Source organism: Mirounga leonina, unplaced genomic scaffold (genome assembly GCF_011800145.1).
Source record: "Mirounga leonina isolate KUSES-001 unplaced genomic scaffold, KU_Mleo_1.0 Mir_201, whole genome shotgun sequence".
Lineage (NCBI taxonomy): Eukaryota > Metazoa > Chordata > Mammalia > Carnivora > Phocidae > Mirounga > Mirounga leonina.
In genome coordinates, this window is record NW_023270504.1 from 28,810,753 (window position 1) to 28,826,193 (window position 15,441).

The 15,441-nt window shown below is 55.6% G+C and overlaps 1 protein-coding gene across 2 annotated transcripts in view; it reads left to right on the forward strand.

Annotated features, from left to right (window-relative positions):
* IQSEC3 (IQ motif and Sec7 domain ArfGEF 3) overlaps positions 1–14,501 on the forward strand; it is a 102,540-nt gene extending 88,039 nt beyond the window's left edge. Inside the window, exons 8-14 of one of the 2 annotated variants that reach the window (XM_035027901.1) lie at positions 2,136–2,275; positions 3,422–3,547; positions 5,325–5,424; positions 5,601–5,762; positions 8,266–8,358; positions 10,614–10,663; positions 14,002–14,501. In XM_035027901.1, the coding sequence (XP_034883792.1) occupies positions 2,136–2,275; positions 3,422–3,547; positions 5,325–5,424; positions 5,601–5,762; positions 8,266–8,358; positions 10,614–10,663; positions 14,002–14,436 (1,106 nt within the window). In that variant the 3' untranslated portion in view covers positions 14,437–14,501. Of the gene's footprint in view, positions 1–2,135; positions 2,276–3,421; positions 3,548–5,324; positions 5,425–5,600; positions 5,763–8,265; positions 8,359–10,613; positions 10,664–10,749; positions 10,825–14,001 lie in introns of those variants that run through there. The other variant, XM_035027902.1, reaches the window with a different exon arrangement.
* Positions 14,502–15,441: the final 940 nt, after the last annotated feature.

Genomic DNA, 15,441 nt, shown 5'->3' on the forward strand with positions numbered 1-15,441 from the left:
TCTCTGTACTTTCTGGAACTCTTATTATTTGGATGGTAGATCTCCTAGTTTGATCTTCTTATTTTTACAGCTTTCTATTTGCCATCTTTGTCTTCTTGTTGGACTTTCTTAAAGATGCCTTGCAAGTTTCCTCCTAAGGTTTAATTTCTGCTGTCATATTTTTCATTTTCAAGAACACTTTTGTTCTCAAAATGTTTCTCCTTTATAACATTTTAGTCTTGTTTTATAGATGTGGTATCTTCTTACATATCTCTGATGGTATTTATTTATTTCAGTTTCTCCCTGCTTGTTTTTCTTTCTTCTGGCTTCCTTTTTCTGCTTCCCCATACTTCTTTCTCTTTTGTGTTATAGACTTTCCATATATACATGATGAAACTTGGTTGTTCTCTCATATTTAAGAGTGAACTAAAAGGCTGATTAAAAACTGTGAGTATGGGTGGGGGGTGCTGACCAGTGGGCTTCCTCATAGGGTGATTTAGTTGAGCTCTGTCACTGAGGGACCCCTACTGCAGCATCTTTAGATTTTTCTCTTGTGCCTGTTGATTACTCAGAAAAGAAATGTCCAATCTGTTACCCAGAGGGTAGGAGTCTGGCTGCTAACGTTCTAAGATCTTCTGGGTCAATAGGACTGAGAGGGTCTCTTAATACATAAACATCAACCTCATGCCCCAGTTTTCAGCACAGACTCCCACCTTTGGCTGGGCTTGGGGTCCCCCACCCCAGAGTTCCCAGCTCACCTCTTCCAGAGGACTAACCCTCATTTGGCTGCTGGAGTGGAGGAAGGGACAGGGAGATCTAAATGCTTTTTAGACTGATGATCAACCTATTTTCCTGTGTCCAGCCCAACTTTACCTCCACTTTCAGGGATTCCTGTTGCCACCCGTTCCAGAGCCCTTTGGTGGTTCTGTGATGTGTTGAGTGGCTTGTAACCTCTCTGTTGGCTTCATGTTCCACTCTCTCAGGTTTGCCAATCCATCTGCTCATTCGTCCACTTCACAGGTCACATGGCGCCATTGTTTCTTCCCCGCCCTCTTTAAAAAACTCCCTTTGGCCAGAATATTGAGGAGGAGCAGAGGTGTGCGACCTGCCATCTTCAGCTGAGAGCCTCTGTGTGTTCAGTCTTGGTCCCTGCTCTTTACTGCCCCCAGTACCCCAGGGGTGCTGCACGGCTAATGTGCCTGACTTGAAGAACCAAGATCAGATGTGGAAGAAACAGGGTGGATACAAGGAGTTGCTCGTAGAAGGTATAATGTCCTCTCACTAAGTTAGGAAATCTCCTCTGAGGACACTTGCCAAAGTTGCTTTATTTTCCACTTTTCTCTCTTATAAGAGAAGCATATAGTCATTGAAAAAAGATTTAGAAAAGGTAGAAAGAAGAAATTTTTTATCGCCTCTCTTTCTACCTCCTAAAGAAATCTGTTTCCATGTTGGTCAATTTCCTGCTAGTATTTTTTTGTTACCAGAGTGTTATGACTACGAAGTAGGAGATGGGAGTAAGGGCTCCTTACTTTTGCATTGCCACAGGAGGCTGTCCGGTTCCTCTTCACCTAATGTCTAACCACCACCCCCCACACTCCCAGTGATGGAAGAATCACGTCATACATGCAGCAAGTAATCATTGAGCACCATGCTCCCTTGTGGAGGGGTGCAGAGGGTCCAAGAGGGAGGAGATCCAAGAGAGAACAAGATAGAACATCAGCTTTCAAGAGACTCTCATGCGGGGCACAGGGAGTGGGGTGGAGGTAGACAAATACATGGAGGATAAGAAGAAGGCACTGAGCAGGATCATGGAGGCTGTATTTGGGGATGAGGAAAGAGGTGGGAGGGGGGAGTGGAGGTTCTGATTATGGAACAGCAGGAGATGAGGCTGCGGCGATGTGTGTTGGGCCCTATTACAGTAGTTCTGTTGCCTGGCTAAGGAGTGTGTCCTTAATTCAATAGGTATGGGGAGCCAGTCATTGAAGGCTTTGGAACAGGGACAGGGCAAAATCAAGGCCACCCTTGAGGGGCCTCAGTCTGGTAGGGGCTTCCCCTCTCTGGCTCCAGGCCTCTAACACCTCCCTCCCTCCCCCCGCTTCCCTGGCCTCCCCCCTCCCCTGCCTCCCTGGCCTCCCCTTCCCATTCCATGCTGGTAGGTGTGGATGACGGTGCTGACATCCCCAGGGAGCTGGTGGTAGGCATCTATGAAAGGATACAGCAGAAGGAGCTCAAGTCCAATGAGGACCATGTCACGTATGTCACCAAGGTGGAGAAGTCTATCGTGGGCATGAAGACAGTAAGTGCCCACCACAGAACAGCACTCACCCCATGGGGGTTGCTTCCTCTCCCATGGCTGCCAAGCCCCCCACGTCACACCTCCTTTTGTCTCCCATGTGACATCTCCTTCCATTCTCCTCCTTCCCTTTCAGAAACACTTTTCCATTATTTGCTCACTTCCTAGTGATTGAGTCCCCACTATGCGCCATCCACTGCACCCTCTGTTTCCCCTTGCCTCATTTCCTCATGGCTACTGGCCACCACAGCAGCAGAGCCTGAGGTGAGGTGTTGGGAAAGATTGCCCTATAGTCTAGGGTTGAAGTGTCAGGATGGCCAGATGGGGAGACTAAGGATGGGCTGGATACTGGGCTTTCCTGGATGGTCCTACTGAATAGAAGACAGGAAAGAGGCTGAAGAGCCTTCTAGACTGCGGTGTCCCAACCACTGGGCGCCCCTTAATTATGACCTATGTCACAGTCAATGTGGTCCAAGAGGGCAATGATGCTCTATAGTTTACTACTCATATGTCAGCAGAGGCTCTTTATGCCATAAATATAAAGGATGTAGAGTGGGTTCTGGTATTTGTTTCCAGTTTCTCCTCCCTAAATTGCTGACCCAAGAAGCAGTGTGGGGATGTTGTCTGAGCTCTGCACTGGGCTCCTCTGTGCGGGGATGGCCCTTTTCTGCCCAGAGCCTTGATTGCTGAGGTCTTTTTTTTTTTTTAAGATTTTATTTATTTATTTGTCAGAGAGAGAGAGCACAGGCAGGGGGAGCAGGAGAGGGAGAAGCAGACTCCCCGCTGAGTAGGAGCCTGATGTGGGGCTTGATCCCAGGACCCTGGGGTCATGACCTGAGCTGAAGGCAGACCCTTAACCAACTGAGCCACCCAAGCGCCCCGATTGCTGAGGTCTCAGCATCTATCTGGTTTGCAGGTGTCACTGCAGTAAATTGTTCTACACGCAGCAGATCCGAGGCATCCCCGCCGTCCCCTCCTTCTGGCACACTTGGATGTGGTGTGCAGGAGAGAAAGGGATAGAGGAGCCACCCTGCAGGCCGCAGCTTGGGTCGTGGGGGCCCTCCAGAAGGTCTTGGGCAGAAAGGGGTTGACGGCAGCCGTATTTGCACAATCCGGAAGCTGTTTTCAATTGCCACGCCTCTGCTTCAGGTGCTGTCTGTGCCCCACCGCCGCCTGGTCTGCTGCAGCCGGCTCTTCGAGGTGACCGATGTGAACAAGCTGCAGAAACAGGCCGCACATCAGAGGGAAGTGTTCCTCTTCAACGACCTGCTGGTGGTGAGTGGACTGGCCAGGCCGGGGCCACCTGCTGCCCCGCTCAGCCTTAGCCCTGACCCCGGGGAGGGGTGGGGAGGGCCCCAGAGACCTCCTTCAGAATGCTATAGCTATTTACCTCTTTCTGTGGCACTTTCACATCCTGGAGGCGGGGAGGTGAGGTTGCTCAGGCCGATACGATCATTCCTACTTTATAAGTTATGAAGCTGAGGCTCGCAGGGACTAAATGATTTGTTTGTGGTTCCGCAGTCATGAAGGAAATGAACCAGATCCCAGATCATGTGCCTCTCCCACATTACAGAAAACCTGGGGCAGGAAGAGTATAGGGTGTGCTTCACGCCCCACAGCCAGGGAGGGACAGTGAGCCAGAGTGGGGTGTGCGCTGCCTGGGGCCCAGGGGTGTGTGCGCGTGCGTGTGCACGTGTGTGTGCGCGTGCGTGTGCACGTGTGTGTGCACGTGTGTGTGCACGTGTGCGTGTGTGGCGGGGTTGGGGGGTACTCATTCTTAGCTCTGTGAAATAGGTGTCCATTGCACAATATTTTAATGAGTGTCAACTATGTACTAGGCATTTTTGTAAGTGTGGGGAAACAGTGGTGGACAAGATTGGGTTTCTGTCTTTCCCTAGTACCCCACATCCTCTCTATCCATGAGTCACATCGAGCTCCCTCTAAAATCATCCCACATCTAATGATCCACCTCTGAGGTCCACCTTCCACAGAGCAGCAGAGTGATCCTTCTAGAGTGCACATCAGGCTGTGTGTCTGCCACACTTCCCAAGCTGGGCAAAGGAAGTCCACAGTCCCTGACCTGGGACCTCCTGGATCCCTGGCCTCCTCTCCCTTCCCTCCGCTCCCCTGCTTGTCTGCGCAGGCGCCCTGACCCCACAGGCTGCGTCCCACGGGCCAGGATCCTTCCATCTCAGACCTTTGTTCTTGCTGCCAACCCCCAGACTTTGCCCGGCCACCTCCCTCTCTTCATTCAGGTCTCAATTCAAACATCACCTCCTCCCAGAAGCCCTCCCCGTGCACCTCAGCAGGTAGCCTGCCCAGTCATCTTCTCTTCCTTACCCTATTTCATGTTCTTTAAAACACTCACCAGTTTCAGGAATTACCTTATTAATCTCTTCCTCCACATTGGTTTTTTTCTGCTTATTATGCTTTATGGATTGACCCACTGGTTTACACCCTGAAGGGGCTTCCTCCAGAGCAGCGAGGGCAGGGTTCTCTCTCTCTCTCTCTCTCTCTCTCTCCCTCTCTCTCTCTCTCTCTCTCATGAGAGTAACCCAGCCATGCAAAAAGCTGCAGGGAGGATTGTGGACCGGGGCTAACATGTGCAAAGGGCCTGCAGGGGGACTGAGCTCACCCAATTCAGGCCATGGAAAAGAGGACAGCAGGGCTCCAGCATAAAGCCAGAGTGAGGCACGGACCAAACTGGGGGAGGCAGGAAGTGTGGACTGGCTTCTTCTAAGTTCGGTGGGAAGAGCCACAGAGGGGTTTTATGCAGTTAAAAACACCCATATTTTGATATAGTGTGTATTTATATACATGCATATACATGAGTGTGTATGTGTTGCATACACATATATATCAATGTGTGTATGTGTGTGTGCATATAAATGTGTGTATGTGTGTGAATGTATCCTAAGTATACAAGTGTGCACGTGTGTTCACATTTTGTATGTACTTGTGTGTTCCCCAGTGTCCCTGCGTGTTCATGCATCCGAGTGCATGCACACACGTGTGCACCATCAGTGCATGTCTCTCTCCCTCTCTTGAACAGATTCTGAAACTTTGCCCGAAGAAGAAGAGCTCCTCCACCTATACCTTCTGCAAGTCAGTCGGCCTGCTGGGCATGCAGTTCCATCTTTTTGAGAATGAGTGTAAGTCTCCCTCGGACCTGGAGACATGGAAGAGGCAGTTTGGAGGGAAAGTTGGAGGCTGGAGGGAAGGGGAGGGGGCAAGCACCCCAAAGGCCCCAGCCACTCTCCCCACTGGGCTGGCTCTAGCCTCACTTGCCACTGCTCATGGCCACGGGGACCTGGGGTCTGCTTTCCAGATTACTCTCACGGCATCACGCTGGTGACCCCACTCTCGGGCTCTGAGAAGAAGCAGGTGCTGCATTTCTGTGCCCTGGGCTCAGACGAGATGCAGAAGTTTGTGGAGGATCTGAAGGAGTCCATCGCTGAGGTTACAGAGCTGGAGCAGATCCGGATAGAGTGTAAGGCCACGGGGTGCCACACGGCGGGGTGGGCAGGTGGGCTCCCCGTCAGCAGGGAACGGAGGCTGTTTGTGGCACAAGTCTGACTCCTTGCCCCACTCTGGAGTGAGTGTGGGGTGAGCCGAGGCCCCTCCTGCCATCCATCCCAAGCCCTCCCCCAGCCCCACTGCGCCATCACGGCCCATGTGGGTGCCGCTGCTGTTCGTGTTTCTTCACAATCAAAGTGGGGGCGCTAGAGCATGCACACCTGTGTGCACCCCCAGCCGGGTGTGGAGCTGCGTGCAGGCCCCTTGGAACAGAGGACCCAGCTGTGTCTGACCAGCGCAGCCGAGCCAGCTGAGCAAGGCAGGCATGCCAACCTCAACGGTCTGTGCACCCAGGCGCCCCTCTTCCCACCGGACTCCTCGGTCAGCCCCTCCCTCTGGACCCAGTCAGACTCACACCTTACATCTGGCTGCTTCATTTCGTTCATCTCTTTTCATCTCGAATCGTCCCCCCACTTTATTTTTTCATGATATGGTCTTTTTGAAGAGTCCAGCCTGGTTTTCTGACTATCCCTCAACTAGGAGTCATCTTTTGGTTCCTCTAAGGAAGGCCTGGATTCCTGAGTGTCCCAATTCAGGCATTTTAGAAACTACGTGGGCCTCTTTGGAGGGGCAGGCGGTTTGCCAGTTAACTTGGTGGTTGAGGAGTAGAGCAGGGCTGGCCCGAAACCCGTGCCCACTCGCCAGCTTTTCCTGCTTTAGCATCGCCCGTGGCTTCAGATTGCCTTTCATGGGAAATTGAATAACTGTGGATTCAGAAACTAGAAGAGCAAACAGATTTCGGGTCTGCCTTCTATGGTCACTTCGTTGAAAAGTGCTTCTAAATTAATATAAAACCATTAGGCAATAGGAAAGGCAGGGGGACTTTTGAGGCAGGGCACCAATAGGACAGGGCGGTGCTTTTTAATCAGCGTTTTTAGAGCACCCACTGTGTGCCAGACAGTTTGTCTGCAGCACCCACAGTGAGGCTGCAAGGTGGTGCTTGTGCCCAGTTTACAGACCAGCCTCAGGGAAGTTACGGGCTGTGTTTAACGTCGTGCGTCTTAGAAGCAGACGTGACACTTGCATTTAGGTCTGCTTCTGAGGTTCCTGTACTTCCTACTCTGACATTGACAAAAGAGATTCCGTTTATAATAGTGTAAGGAAACAGCTCAATCAGGTCGAAACAGAAGCCGAGCAGACCAGACCGTAGGGCTCGGGAGCGGCTCGGGAGGCAGGGTGGGGGTGTAAATTCCCCTGCTGCACTCTGCTGGCGTGCTTGAGCTCCGCGGCAGGACCGGAGGCTCGGAGATGCCACCTTGGCTGCTGATCTTGAACCTTCTCAAGGACACATCCTGAAAGGTCACTTCGGTCATTGTCAAAATGTTACAGATGGCTCTTCTATTATCTAATCCTTGCCACAACTGTCCACGAGGCAGGTAGGATTGTCCTCATTTTACAAATCAGGGAAGTGAGTCTAACAGAGCTGAAGGAAGTCGTCCAAGTTCATACAGTCAGTGACCACACAAGATTTGCGCCAAGTTCCTCGGACTCCTTGCTTGTAATTAGGATGCTAATTTCTCCGAAGCCAAGCAGCCCCTCTCCAGGGAGGGACGGCCCTCTGCTCAGGGAAAGTATGAAGTATTGACTGATGGTGTGATTCAGGCAGTCAGGACAAACTGTGCTGGTTTGGAGGTTTGCAGTCCAGTGTCCCTGGATTATAGACAACAAGAGACACAGAAAATGGGATCCACAGGCACGGCTTTAATAAAAGGAACCTGAGTTATGTCTCCTGGAAAAGACACTGAATGAGTGATTTAATCATTCCTGGAACAGGCTTACGGTCTAGTGAGAGGAATCAAGGTCGAGGACAAGGCGGATGCCCTGGGCTTGCGGGCTCAGGCGAGGAATCTCCTCCCCGGGGGAGCTCAGCCGGGTGGGTGGGCTCTGTCTTGCCCGATGCAAGGTGTGCAGGCTGGCCGCCACCTGCCATCACCAGCCCTCACCAAGGTCCGCTGTGCCACGTGATTCGTCCACGTTGTCATAAAAACTAGTATTTACTGAGCACTTGCCATAAGCTGGGCCTCCTTCTAAAGGGCTTTGGTGCATTTCCTCGTGTAATCCTCTTAACAACACTTGGAAGTGGACACTGCTGTCCCCTCACATGAGGCACGGAGAGGTTAAGTTACTTGCCCAAAACCACACAGCTAAGAAGTCCCAGAACTGGGATTCAAACCCAGGCCGCCCGCCGCCCTCCGCTTCGCCTCTTCTGTTGCCTCTCTGACCTTCGGGCAGCTGTTAGCATCCCCACAGACAGATGAAGAAACTGAGGTTCTAGCAGGTCTCTAACTTGCGGAGAAGTGGGTTCCAGACTCAGACCACGTGTTAGAGCATGTGTCAGGGAGCGCCCCCTTCCTGCTCCCTCCTCACTCCTCTCCCATCTCACCGTGGTTGAGGCTAGCTTCCCCTCCGTCCTCTAGGGGAGCTGGAGAAGCAGCAGGGAGCAAAGACGCTCTCCTTCAAGTCCAGCGGGGCGCAGGTGGACCCGCAGTCGAAGCAAGGATCGCCTACAGGTGAGCCCCTGGTTCCCCTCCAGGGTCCCAGACCCCAGGCCTGGGATGGCCCTGGGCCCACATGGAAGCCACTCTCTGCCCCCAACCTTGGGTTCCTGGGGAACTGGGAAGTGCTCATTCCCATGGTCACTTCTTTCTGCTCAGGGCTCCAGGCTAATCTCACGGGCCTTAGTAGTGGGAGTGAGGAGGACGGTGAGAGAAGAACGTGTCCATTTACACGCTGCCCTAAGGCCCTGGGTCCCTGTGAAATGTCACTGTCCCCCCTGGAGGAGTTGGGCCAAGAGCCCAGACACCCTGGCCCCAGTGGGGGAACCTCCTACCCCACCCCCCCTGCACCCAGGCTCCCCGGGGACTGCTGGGGTTCACGGGGCGGGGGGGGGTGGGTGGTGGTGAGAGGTATAGTAAAGAGAAACAGCATGAGAAAAACTGCTGCCTACAGATGGGAGCCCGGTAAGGAGGGTGGCCAGAAGGGTCTGGAAATCTTGATCTGCCAGTCAAGTCTTTTCCCTAATGAGCCACAAGTGCTCCAGGCCAGAGTCAGCCCACCCCAAAATCCAGATAAACCTTCAAACCCACTTTCCCAAATGGTTTCTTCAAATTGACTTATTCACTCCAGACAAATCAAGCCAGTTTCAGATTTTGTATCACCTCTGGCCATGTTCTCTAGACCTGCTTTCTTTCTCCCACTGACATCTTCCTACTTTCTACCTCTTGGCCCTCGCCTCACCCCCACCCACACTTCGCAGGGAGCATGGGAAGAGTCACCCCCACCCCCATTCTGCGGTCCCAAATAAAAATCAGAGGGAGAGATGTCATGAGAATTAACTCCCATCCCAACAGACCCCCAGTAAACCATCCCGAACTGTTCGCTGATTAATTAATTCAGCCATTTATCCTTACATTTAACAAACACTTATGGAGTGCTTGCTGTGTGCTCCCTGCTAAGCACTAGAAGCCCAGGCTTCCAGCAAGACAGCAGCTTGAGCCGAGACACTCGGGTGGGTTTCATGCTGGCCCCCAGCCCTCGGTGACAGCCATGACACCATGATGCTGGGACAGACGGCATCCCAGCACTCAGTCACTCAGCTAGGAGACGCGACTCCTTTTCCCAGCAAGACCTGGGGCTCCTTTAGCTGCACGGAGGTTCTCACTGTGATGTCATCTTCCGCGTGAGGTTTTGACCTGCCATCATGCATTCATAATTCTCCACCCGGCCTGATTTTCCAGCCGGCCCCTTCATTTCTATCAGGTCACAGTACACAGGTCACTGCTTGTTTGCACAGCTGTGTAAACTCCGGAGCCAAACCTCAGCTGTGATTAATTATTTGACATCCCACCCCACTCTGCAGCCCAGCTTGCCTCTTTTGGAAGCTGCACCCCCTGGTCAGGCCAGGATGCATGTCTCCAGGGCCTGGTCCATCAATCACCTCCCCGGTGGGGTTCTCCTCAGTCCCAAACAGTGGCATAGCTCCCCCTTGTGCTACAGAAAGCAGAGGGATGAGCACAGCGAGGGAACTTGCGCACACGTGAGCGCATGCGTGTGCACAACATGCACACACGCACACACACGCACACGTGCACACAGTGTGTGAGCAGTCAGAGGGGCTCTGGGAGGCCTGCTGAGGGTGAGGGTGGCAGCCAGGAGTGACTGTCCCTGGAGGGGACACGCCACCACGCTGTCCCTGGAGGTCCACGGGCTCCCTGGTGCTGTGCCAAGCCAGTCCCCTAGCGTCACACAGCCACGCTTCCCATGCCAGGCCCTGTGGTGAGTGCTCTACGGGCCTCAGTTCGCTGAATCCCTGCCACAGAGCTGAGTAGCAGGGATAGGAACACGGGCCCTCCCTCAGGGAGCCTGTGGTTGAAAGGGACAGGTTAACAGCAGAGCCTCCTTGTGTGTCTGGGAGCCAAGAACCAGTGGCCCCTCAAAACCGACTTTCACTGTCCCTAACAGGGAGGCTTTGACTGTGGGTAAACGAGAGTCAGCAGTGCTCCCTTAAAAACCCTCGGAGATCTTCTAGTCTGCATGCCCAAGGTCACACAGCTACCAAGGGGCAGAACTGGGCTCTGCCTTCTGGTCCACCGCCCCGGGGCTGCGTCCCAGTCAGGAGTGGCCTGGTACCCAGAGTCTTCTGTCCACACCAGCTAACTGCAAGGATGCTTGGTATCGGGGCCAGAGCAGGGGGGCGGTGGTTGGCGAGGCAGGGATTTGTATTGGGCCGGGTAGAGAGTGAGCCCTGTGCTCTTTGCATTCAAAGCCAAAAGGGAAGCCGCGCTGGGGGAGAAGCCGGCGGAGAGCACGGTGGAGGTAAGTGGAGGCCTGGTTGCCCAGGTGAGTGCTTCCGAGCCCCCACTTGTCCTTCTTCTCATTGTCTCTGTTGTTTCTCTTCTCAGGTATTAATCAATGCCTCCCCAGCCCGACTCACCATTTTACCAATTTCAAGAGATACAATTAAACGTTACTGCTAGCATGGGTAATGCCACTGTCCCAGCGCCTAATTAAGCCACAGCTCTTTCTGCCCATCCCCCAGCCGCGTGCCCTCCGAGGCCGAGCTCCTGGGCTGACACCTGCACATGATGCCCATGGCACCTCCATAGCCGCCTCGCCCAGAGCCCCCCAACCCACGCCCCCAGCACACTGCTCACTGATCCCCTCATGCGTGCCCTATCAGGGAAGCCACCAGTCCCTTCTCCCCTGGTGCGTCTGTCCTCCACAGCAGGGAGCCTGGGCCCCTCCGGACACTCACCCCTTGAGTCCAGCCCCAGGGACCACTTCGGGCTCAGACCCTGCCCTCCCTGCCCCTCTTGGGGCAGTCGGAGAACTGAGACAGGGGGCAGTTGAGCGCTGGGAGCTCCTCCCTGGGGTGTATGCCAGAGCCAGTGAGGCAGAGCGGGGTTGGTCACCTTAGGGATTTCCCTGGGGGGAGCGCAGACATGTCTGAAGACTGTCGACTGGGAGGGGGATGCCCCCACCCCAAGCCACATAGGGAGAGGCTGGGGAGGGAGCCGCAGCAGTTAGTCCTTGCCAAGCTCCCAAGTGTCACCTGGGGGGACATTCAGTGGCCCCTATAAGCTTCACTGGGCCACAGCCCTCCCCCACTGCTCCCCTCCCACCCCAGTGAGCCCCCCTCCCCCGCTCCTCTGCCAGGCCTCTAGGGATGACTAGCTTCTCACACACAGACACCTCCTTTCCCAGCCCCACCCCAAGCTGGAGGAGCCCCCACTTAGAGGGAGGGAGGAGCCTGCCCACCAGGATACCCCAGGGAAGCCCAGTTTCTTCCCTCTTTTCCCATGGCCCCCCACCCCCCACACACCTGTGTCTGGAGGAGGCACCTTTACATGGAAGAGCTTCCTGCCCCAGCAGCTGACAAGCCCCCAGGGTGGGTATTCCATCCCCTGCCCCCTCTTCTCCCCATCTTCTTGCAGCTGCCCATTCTCTAGCCTTGCAGATAAACACACAAAGCTCCCAGCCGTCCAGTTTGTTCTCCCAGCTCTGCCCTGCCTTAGCCTGGCCTACCTAGGGCGCACAAGCGATCTGATGGCCGGTCCTCCCCTCCCACCCTGCCAGAGGGCCATGTGGCTATCTGCAAGGCTGCCAACCCCAGCTAGCCCCGGGGCCCTGCCAGCCTCGCTGCCCCCAGGCTCTCAGCTAGACCCTAAGCTCTCTCGTCCTCTGCCTTCTCTCCGGCACTGCCTGGCCGAGCCCCTCTGGCAGGCGCTTCTCCATCTTCTCTGAGCTGTTCTGACCTGCTACTCATGATCCATCCTCTCTCTCTCTCTCTCTCTCTCTCTCTTCACCTTCTCTCTCCCTCTCTCCGTTCTTTCATTAGCAGGGAGGTGAGAAGGGGGTCAGAATGAATGTTTGGCTGTCACTTTCTGCTTCTCACTTACGGACCATTAAAGATAAGGGATCCAGGCTGGGTTGAAGAGGAGGGAGGTGCAGTCAGTGGGGGGGGGGGATCAGAAAGCAAGAGGCGATGAGGAGGGGAAGATGAGCCAAGAGCTGTGGGCTGCACTGGGGAGGGGTGCAGGTAGGGAGGAGGAGAAAGAAGTCCAGTGGGTCTGGACTGGGGCAGCTAGACGTTAGCTGTAAAATCTGGGGGAACAGAAGGCCTGCCCCCACTGTCTAGGCCCCTTTTCTCCTGGGGAATAACTCAGAATACATGCAGGTGGGGAAAGGAGCCGGTTGCCTCCAGCAGCGGTAGGCAGAGGCCTTCTGCCAGAGTGAGGGCCACAGAGGGCTCCCCAAGGGCAAGGTGGGCCCCAGCTATGCCTTCTGCCTGCTCTGTGTCTCAGCAGGGCACTGAGGGACTGGGGGGGCTCCTTCAATTGATTGGGGGGTGTGGATCTCAGCCTAGAAAATGCTGCCAAGGCTGGAGGTTGAGAGTGAAGAGGAAAGCCTCCAGTGTGCTGAGCACAGCAGGGTTTGTGGATATTGAAGGGGCAGACAGAACCGGGGTTTGGGGGACTGTGGAGAGGGAAGCAGCCCATGGGGGGTGCACAGGCCCAGAAGGGGGGTCCAGGAAATTGCACCTTCTGCCAAGGAATAGGGTTAGGATCTGCTGGTGTAGGGCTCCGAGATAGTTTTGAGCTGGGCATCTTGGTCTAGACTTGGCAATTAAGGCCCCTTCCCTGCAGCCTCGATGTCCCCCTCTGTGCTCTGAGCAACCCGTCCTGGGTGGTGGTGCCCGAAGACAGTAAGATGCATCCTCAGAGTGAAGGGTCTCAGCCACTGCAGAGGGCCAGGTGTTAGAAGGGGACTGTGGCATGTCATACCTATAGCCTGGGGAGCTGAAGGGTGAAGAACTAAACACATCCACCCCCCCACCAAAGGCTCTAGCTCCCTTCCTCCCATTTCCTCAACCTCCCCCTGTTAGCAAGAGGAGGCCGGGCTTGTTCACAGTGACCTCCATGGGTCGAGGGAGGGCGTAAAGATTAGAGTCCTTTCTGGGTACCCCCTCCGGCAGTGGGACAAATTTAACCAGGATGAAGCCTGGCCCAGAAAGGCAGCTGAGGACTGAGCTCTGGCCTTGGCCGTCTGGGCTGCTTTCAGATTCATGGTTTTGGCCTTGGGGAAATCTAGGAGGATAGGGTAGGTCCAGATGGCCCCTTCAGGGGTCCAGGGCATTCTCTGTTTGGGCGCCAGGGAAGCGTCTCCTTTAACAAAGGGAGGAGGGGGCTTGAGAGGCTCAAAGATGATCGGCCATCCCTGTGTCTGGTGTCCGTTTGTCCTCACCACAGCCCGGGGAGGCAGGGAGACAGGCAAAGATCATTACCCTCTTTTCCAAGCTCAGAGGTTGGTAGAGAGGGACGTGGAGAGAGGTTTACCTGTGAGATGTGACTGCAGAGGCCTGCAGAGTCCTGGGGGCCACTGGTCCAGGTGTCCATCTCACAGGTGAGGAGCCAGGCCTGAGAGCCGAGGCTTCCCCCTCCCCCCCACCACACCCGGGCTGGCACTTCTGTTCAGCAGCCGGGGTTCCTCCAGGCCCGTGCGGAGGTGGCCGGCGGCTCAAGGGGAGGGCTCGGAGCAGCCGAGGGGCACAGGAGACGAGACAGGGCTGGGAAGGGAGGCTCAGGGTAGCCAGTCCTAGCAGCTGGGAATTAGTCCTGTAACATTTCATGCTTCTCTGGCTGTTTCTAAACTAGGTGTCAATTCACAACAGGCTTCAAACGTCTCAGCACAACCCCGGGCTGGGGGCCGAGAGGGGAGTGCCGGCGCCACCGCCAGACCCGCAGCCTAGCCCCCTGAGGGAGCAGCCCCCGCCGCTGCCGCCGCGGCCACCCACGCCCCCTGGGACCCTGGTGCAGTGCCAGCAGATTGTCAAGGTCATTGTGCTGGACAAGCCCTGCTTGGCCCGCATGGAGCCCCTGCTGAGCCAGGCCCTCTCCTGCTACGCCTCGTCCTCCTCCGACTCCTGTGGCTCCACACCCCTGCGTGCCCCGGCCTCCCCGGGCAGGGTCATGCACCAGCCTCCGCTGCCCCCGCCCCCACCCCCCTACAACCACCCCCACCAGTACTGCCCGCCCGGTTCCCTGCTGCCCCGGCGCCGCCACTCCAGCGGCTCCAGGAGCCTGGTGTAGACTCTGTCCCTGCCCAACCCCGCGCTCATGTCCCCGGGAGGGCTGGCCGCCGGGGGCGGGGGGCTCAGCTACAGCCAGCAGCCCCAACCGCCCCTTCGCTCGCTGCTCCCCACGCCTGGCACGATGCACTCCTGGTCGCTGAGCACCATCGTTTTGGAAAGAGAGCCTCAGTCCCTGGCACCTGGGTTTCACCTCGCCCCAACATGCTTCCCTTGTCCGAGCACCCCTCTCCCGAATCTGGAGATCCCACCTCACTCTGCTGGGGCCCGACACAGCAAGGCACGTCCAGGCCTCCTCTTCCTCCTGCCACCACTCTGGCCACTTGGACCATGGACTGAAGCAAGCAGGAGCCGAGGGCCTAACCAGCTTCCTGGCCCTGAGTCCGTCAGGCCCCAGGCCTCAGGCCGGGTGGGTAATGCGAGGGGTGGGAGGCTTTCTCCGCTGCAGCCCCTAAGCCCAGCCATCTCACGAGGCTGATCCTCCACCCCCAGGGATGTTGGCTGTCCTGGCCACATCCTCCCCCTCGGGCCAGGGCCTTCTCCCGCTTTCTCAGGAGCTGGGCCCTGCCTGTCCAGAGCTTCTCAGACTGCAGGAAAGTTCTGAGAAACTTAAGAGGGAAAGGGGGACCACTCTCTGCTCTCTCAAGAGCACATCAGCAGAGCTGTGGAATCGTGAGGTCATATATCCACAAAATGCACCTTTTAAAAGAGTTTCTTAGTTCTCTAGCCCCAGATATTCCCCAGCCAATGTGAAGTGCAGAGGGTGTAGACTTAAACACACACATACAAACCAGGTTCTTCCAGCGTGGGAGCCGACACAGGGAGAAGTGCTGGCGATCTGCCCAGGGACAGATACAGCCAGCAGAGGTAGGAATCGGACCCAAGGCAGGGTTCCCTCTTGAATGACAGGCATTCCTCCTGCTGCCATCTCCAACGAGCCCGTCAGCCTTTAAATTCCGCTCCCCGCGCCTCCTCCAGGAAGGCGCCAGACCTGCCTCCTGCTGGC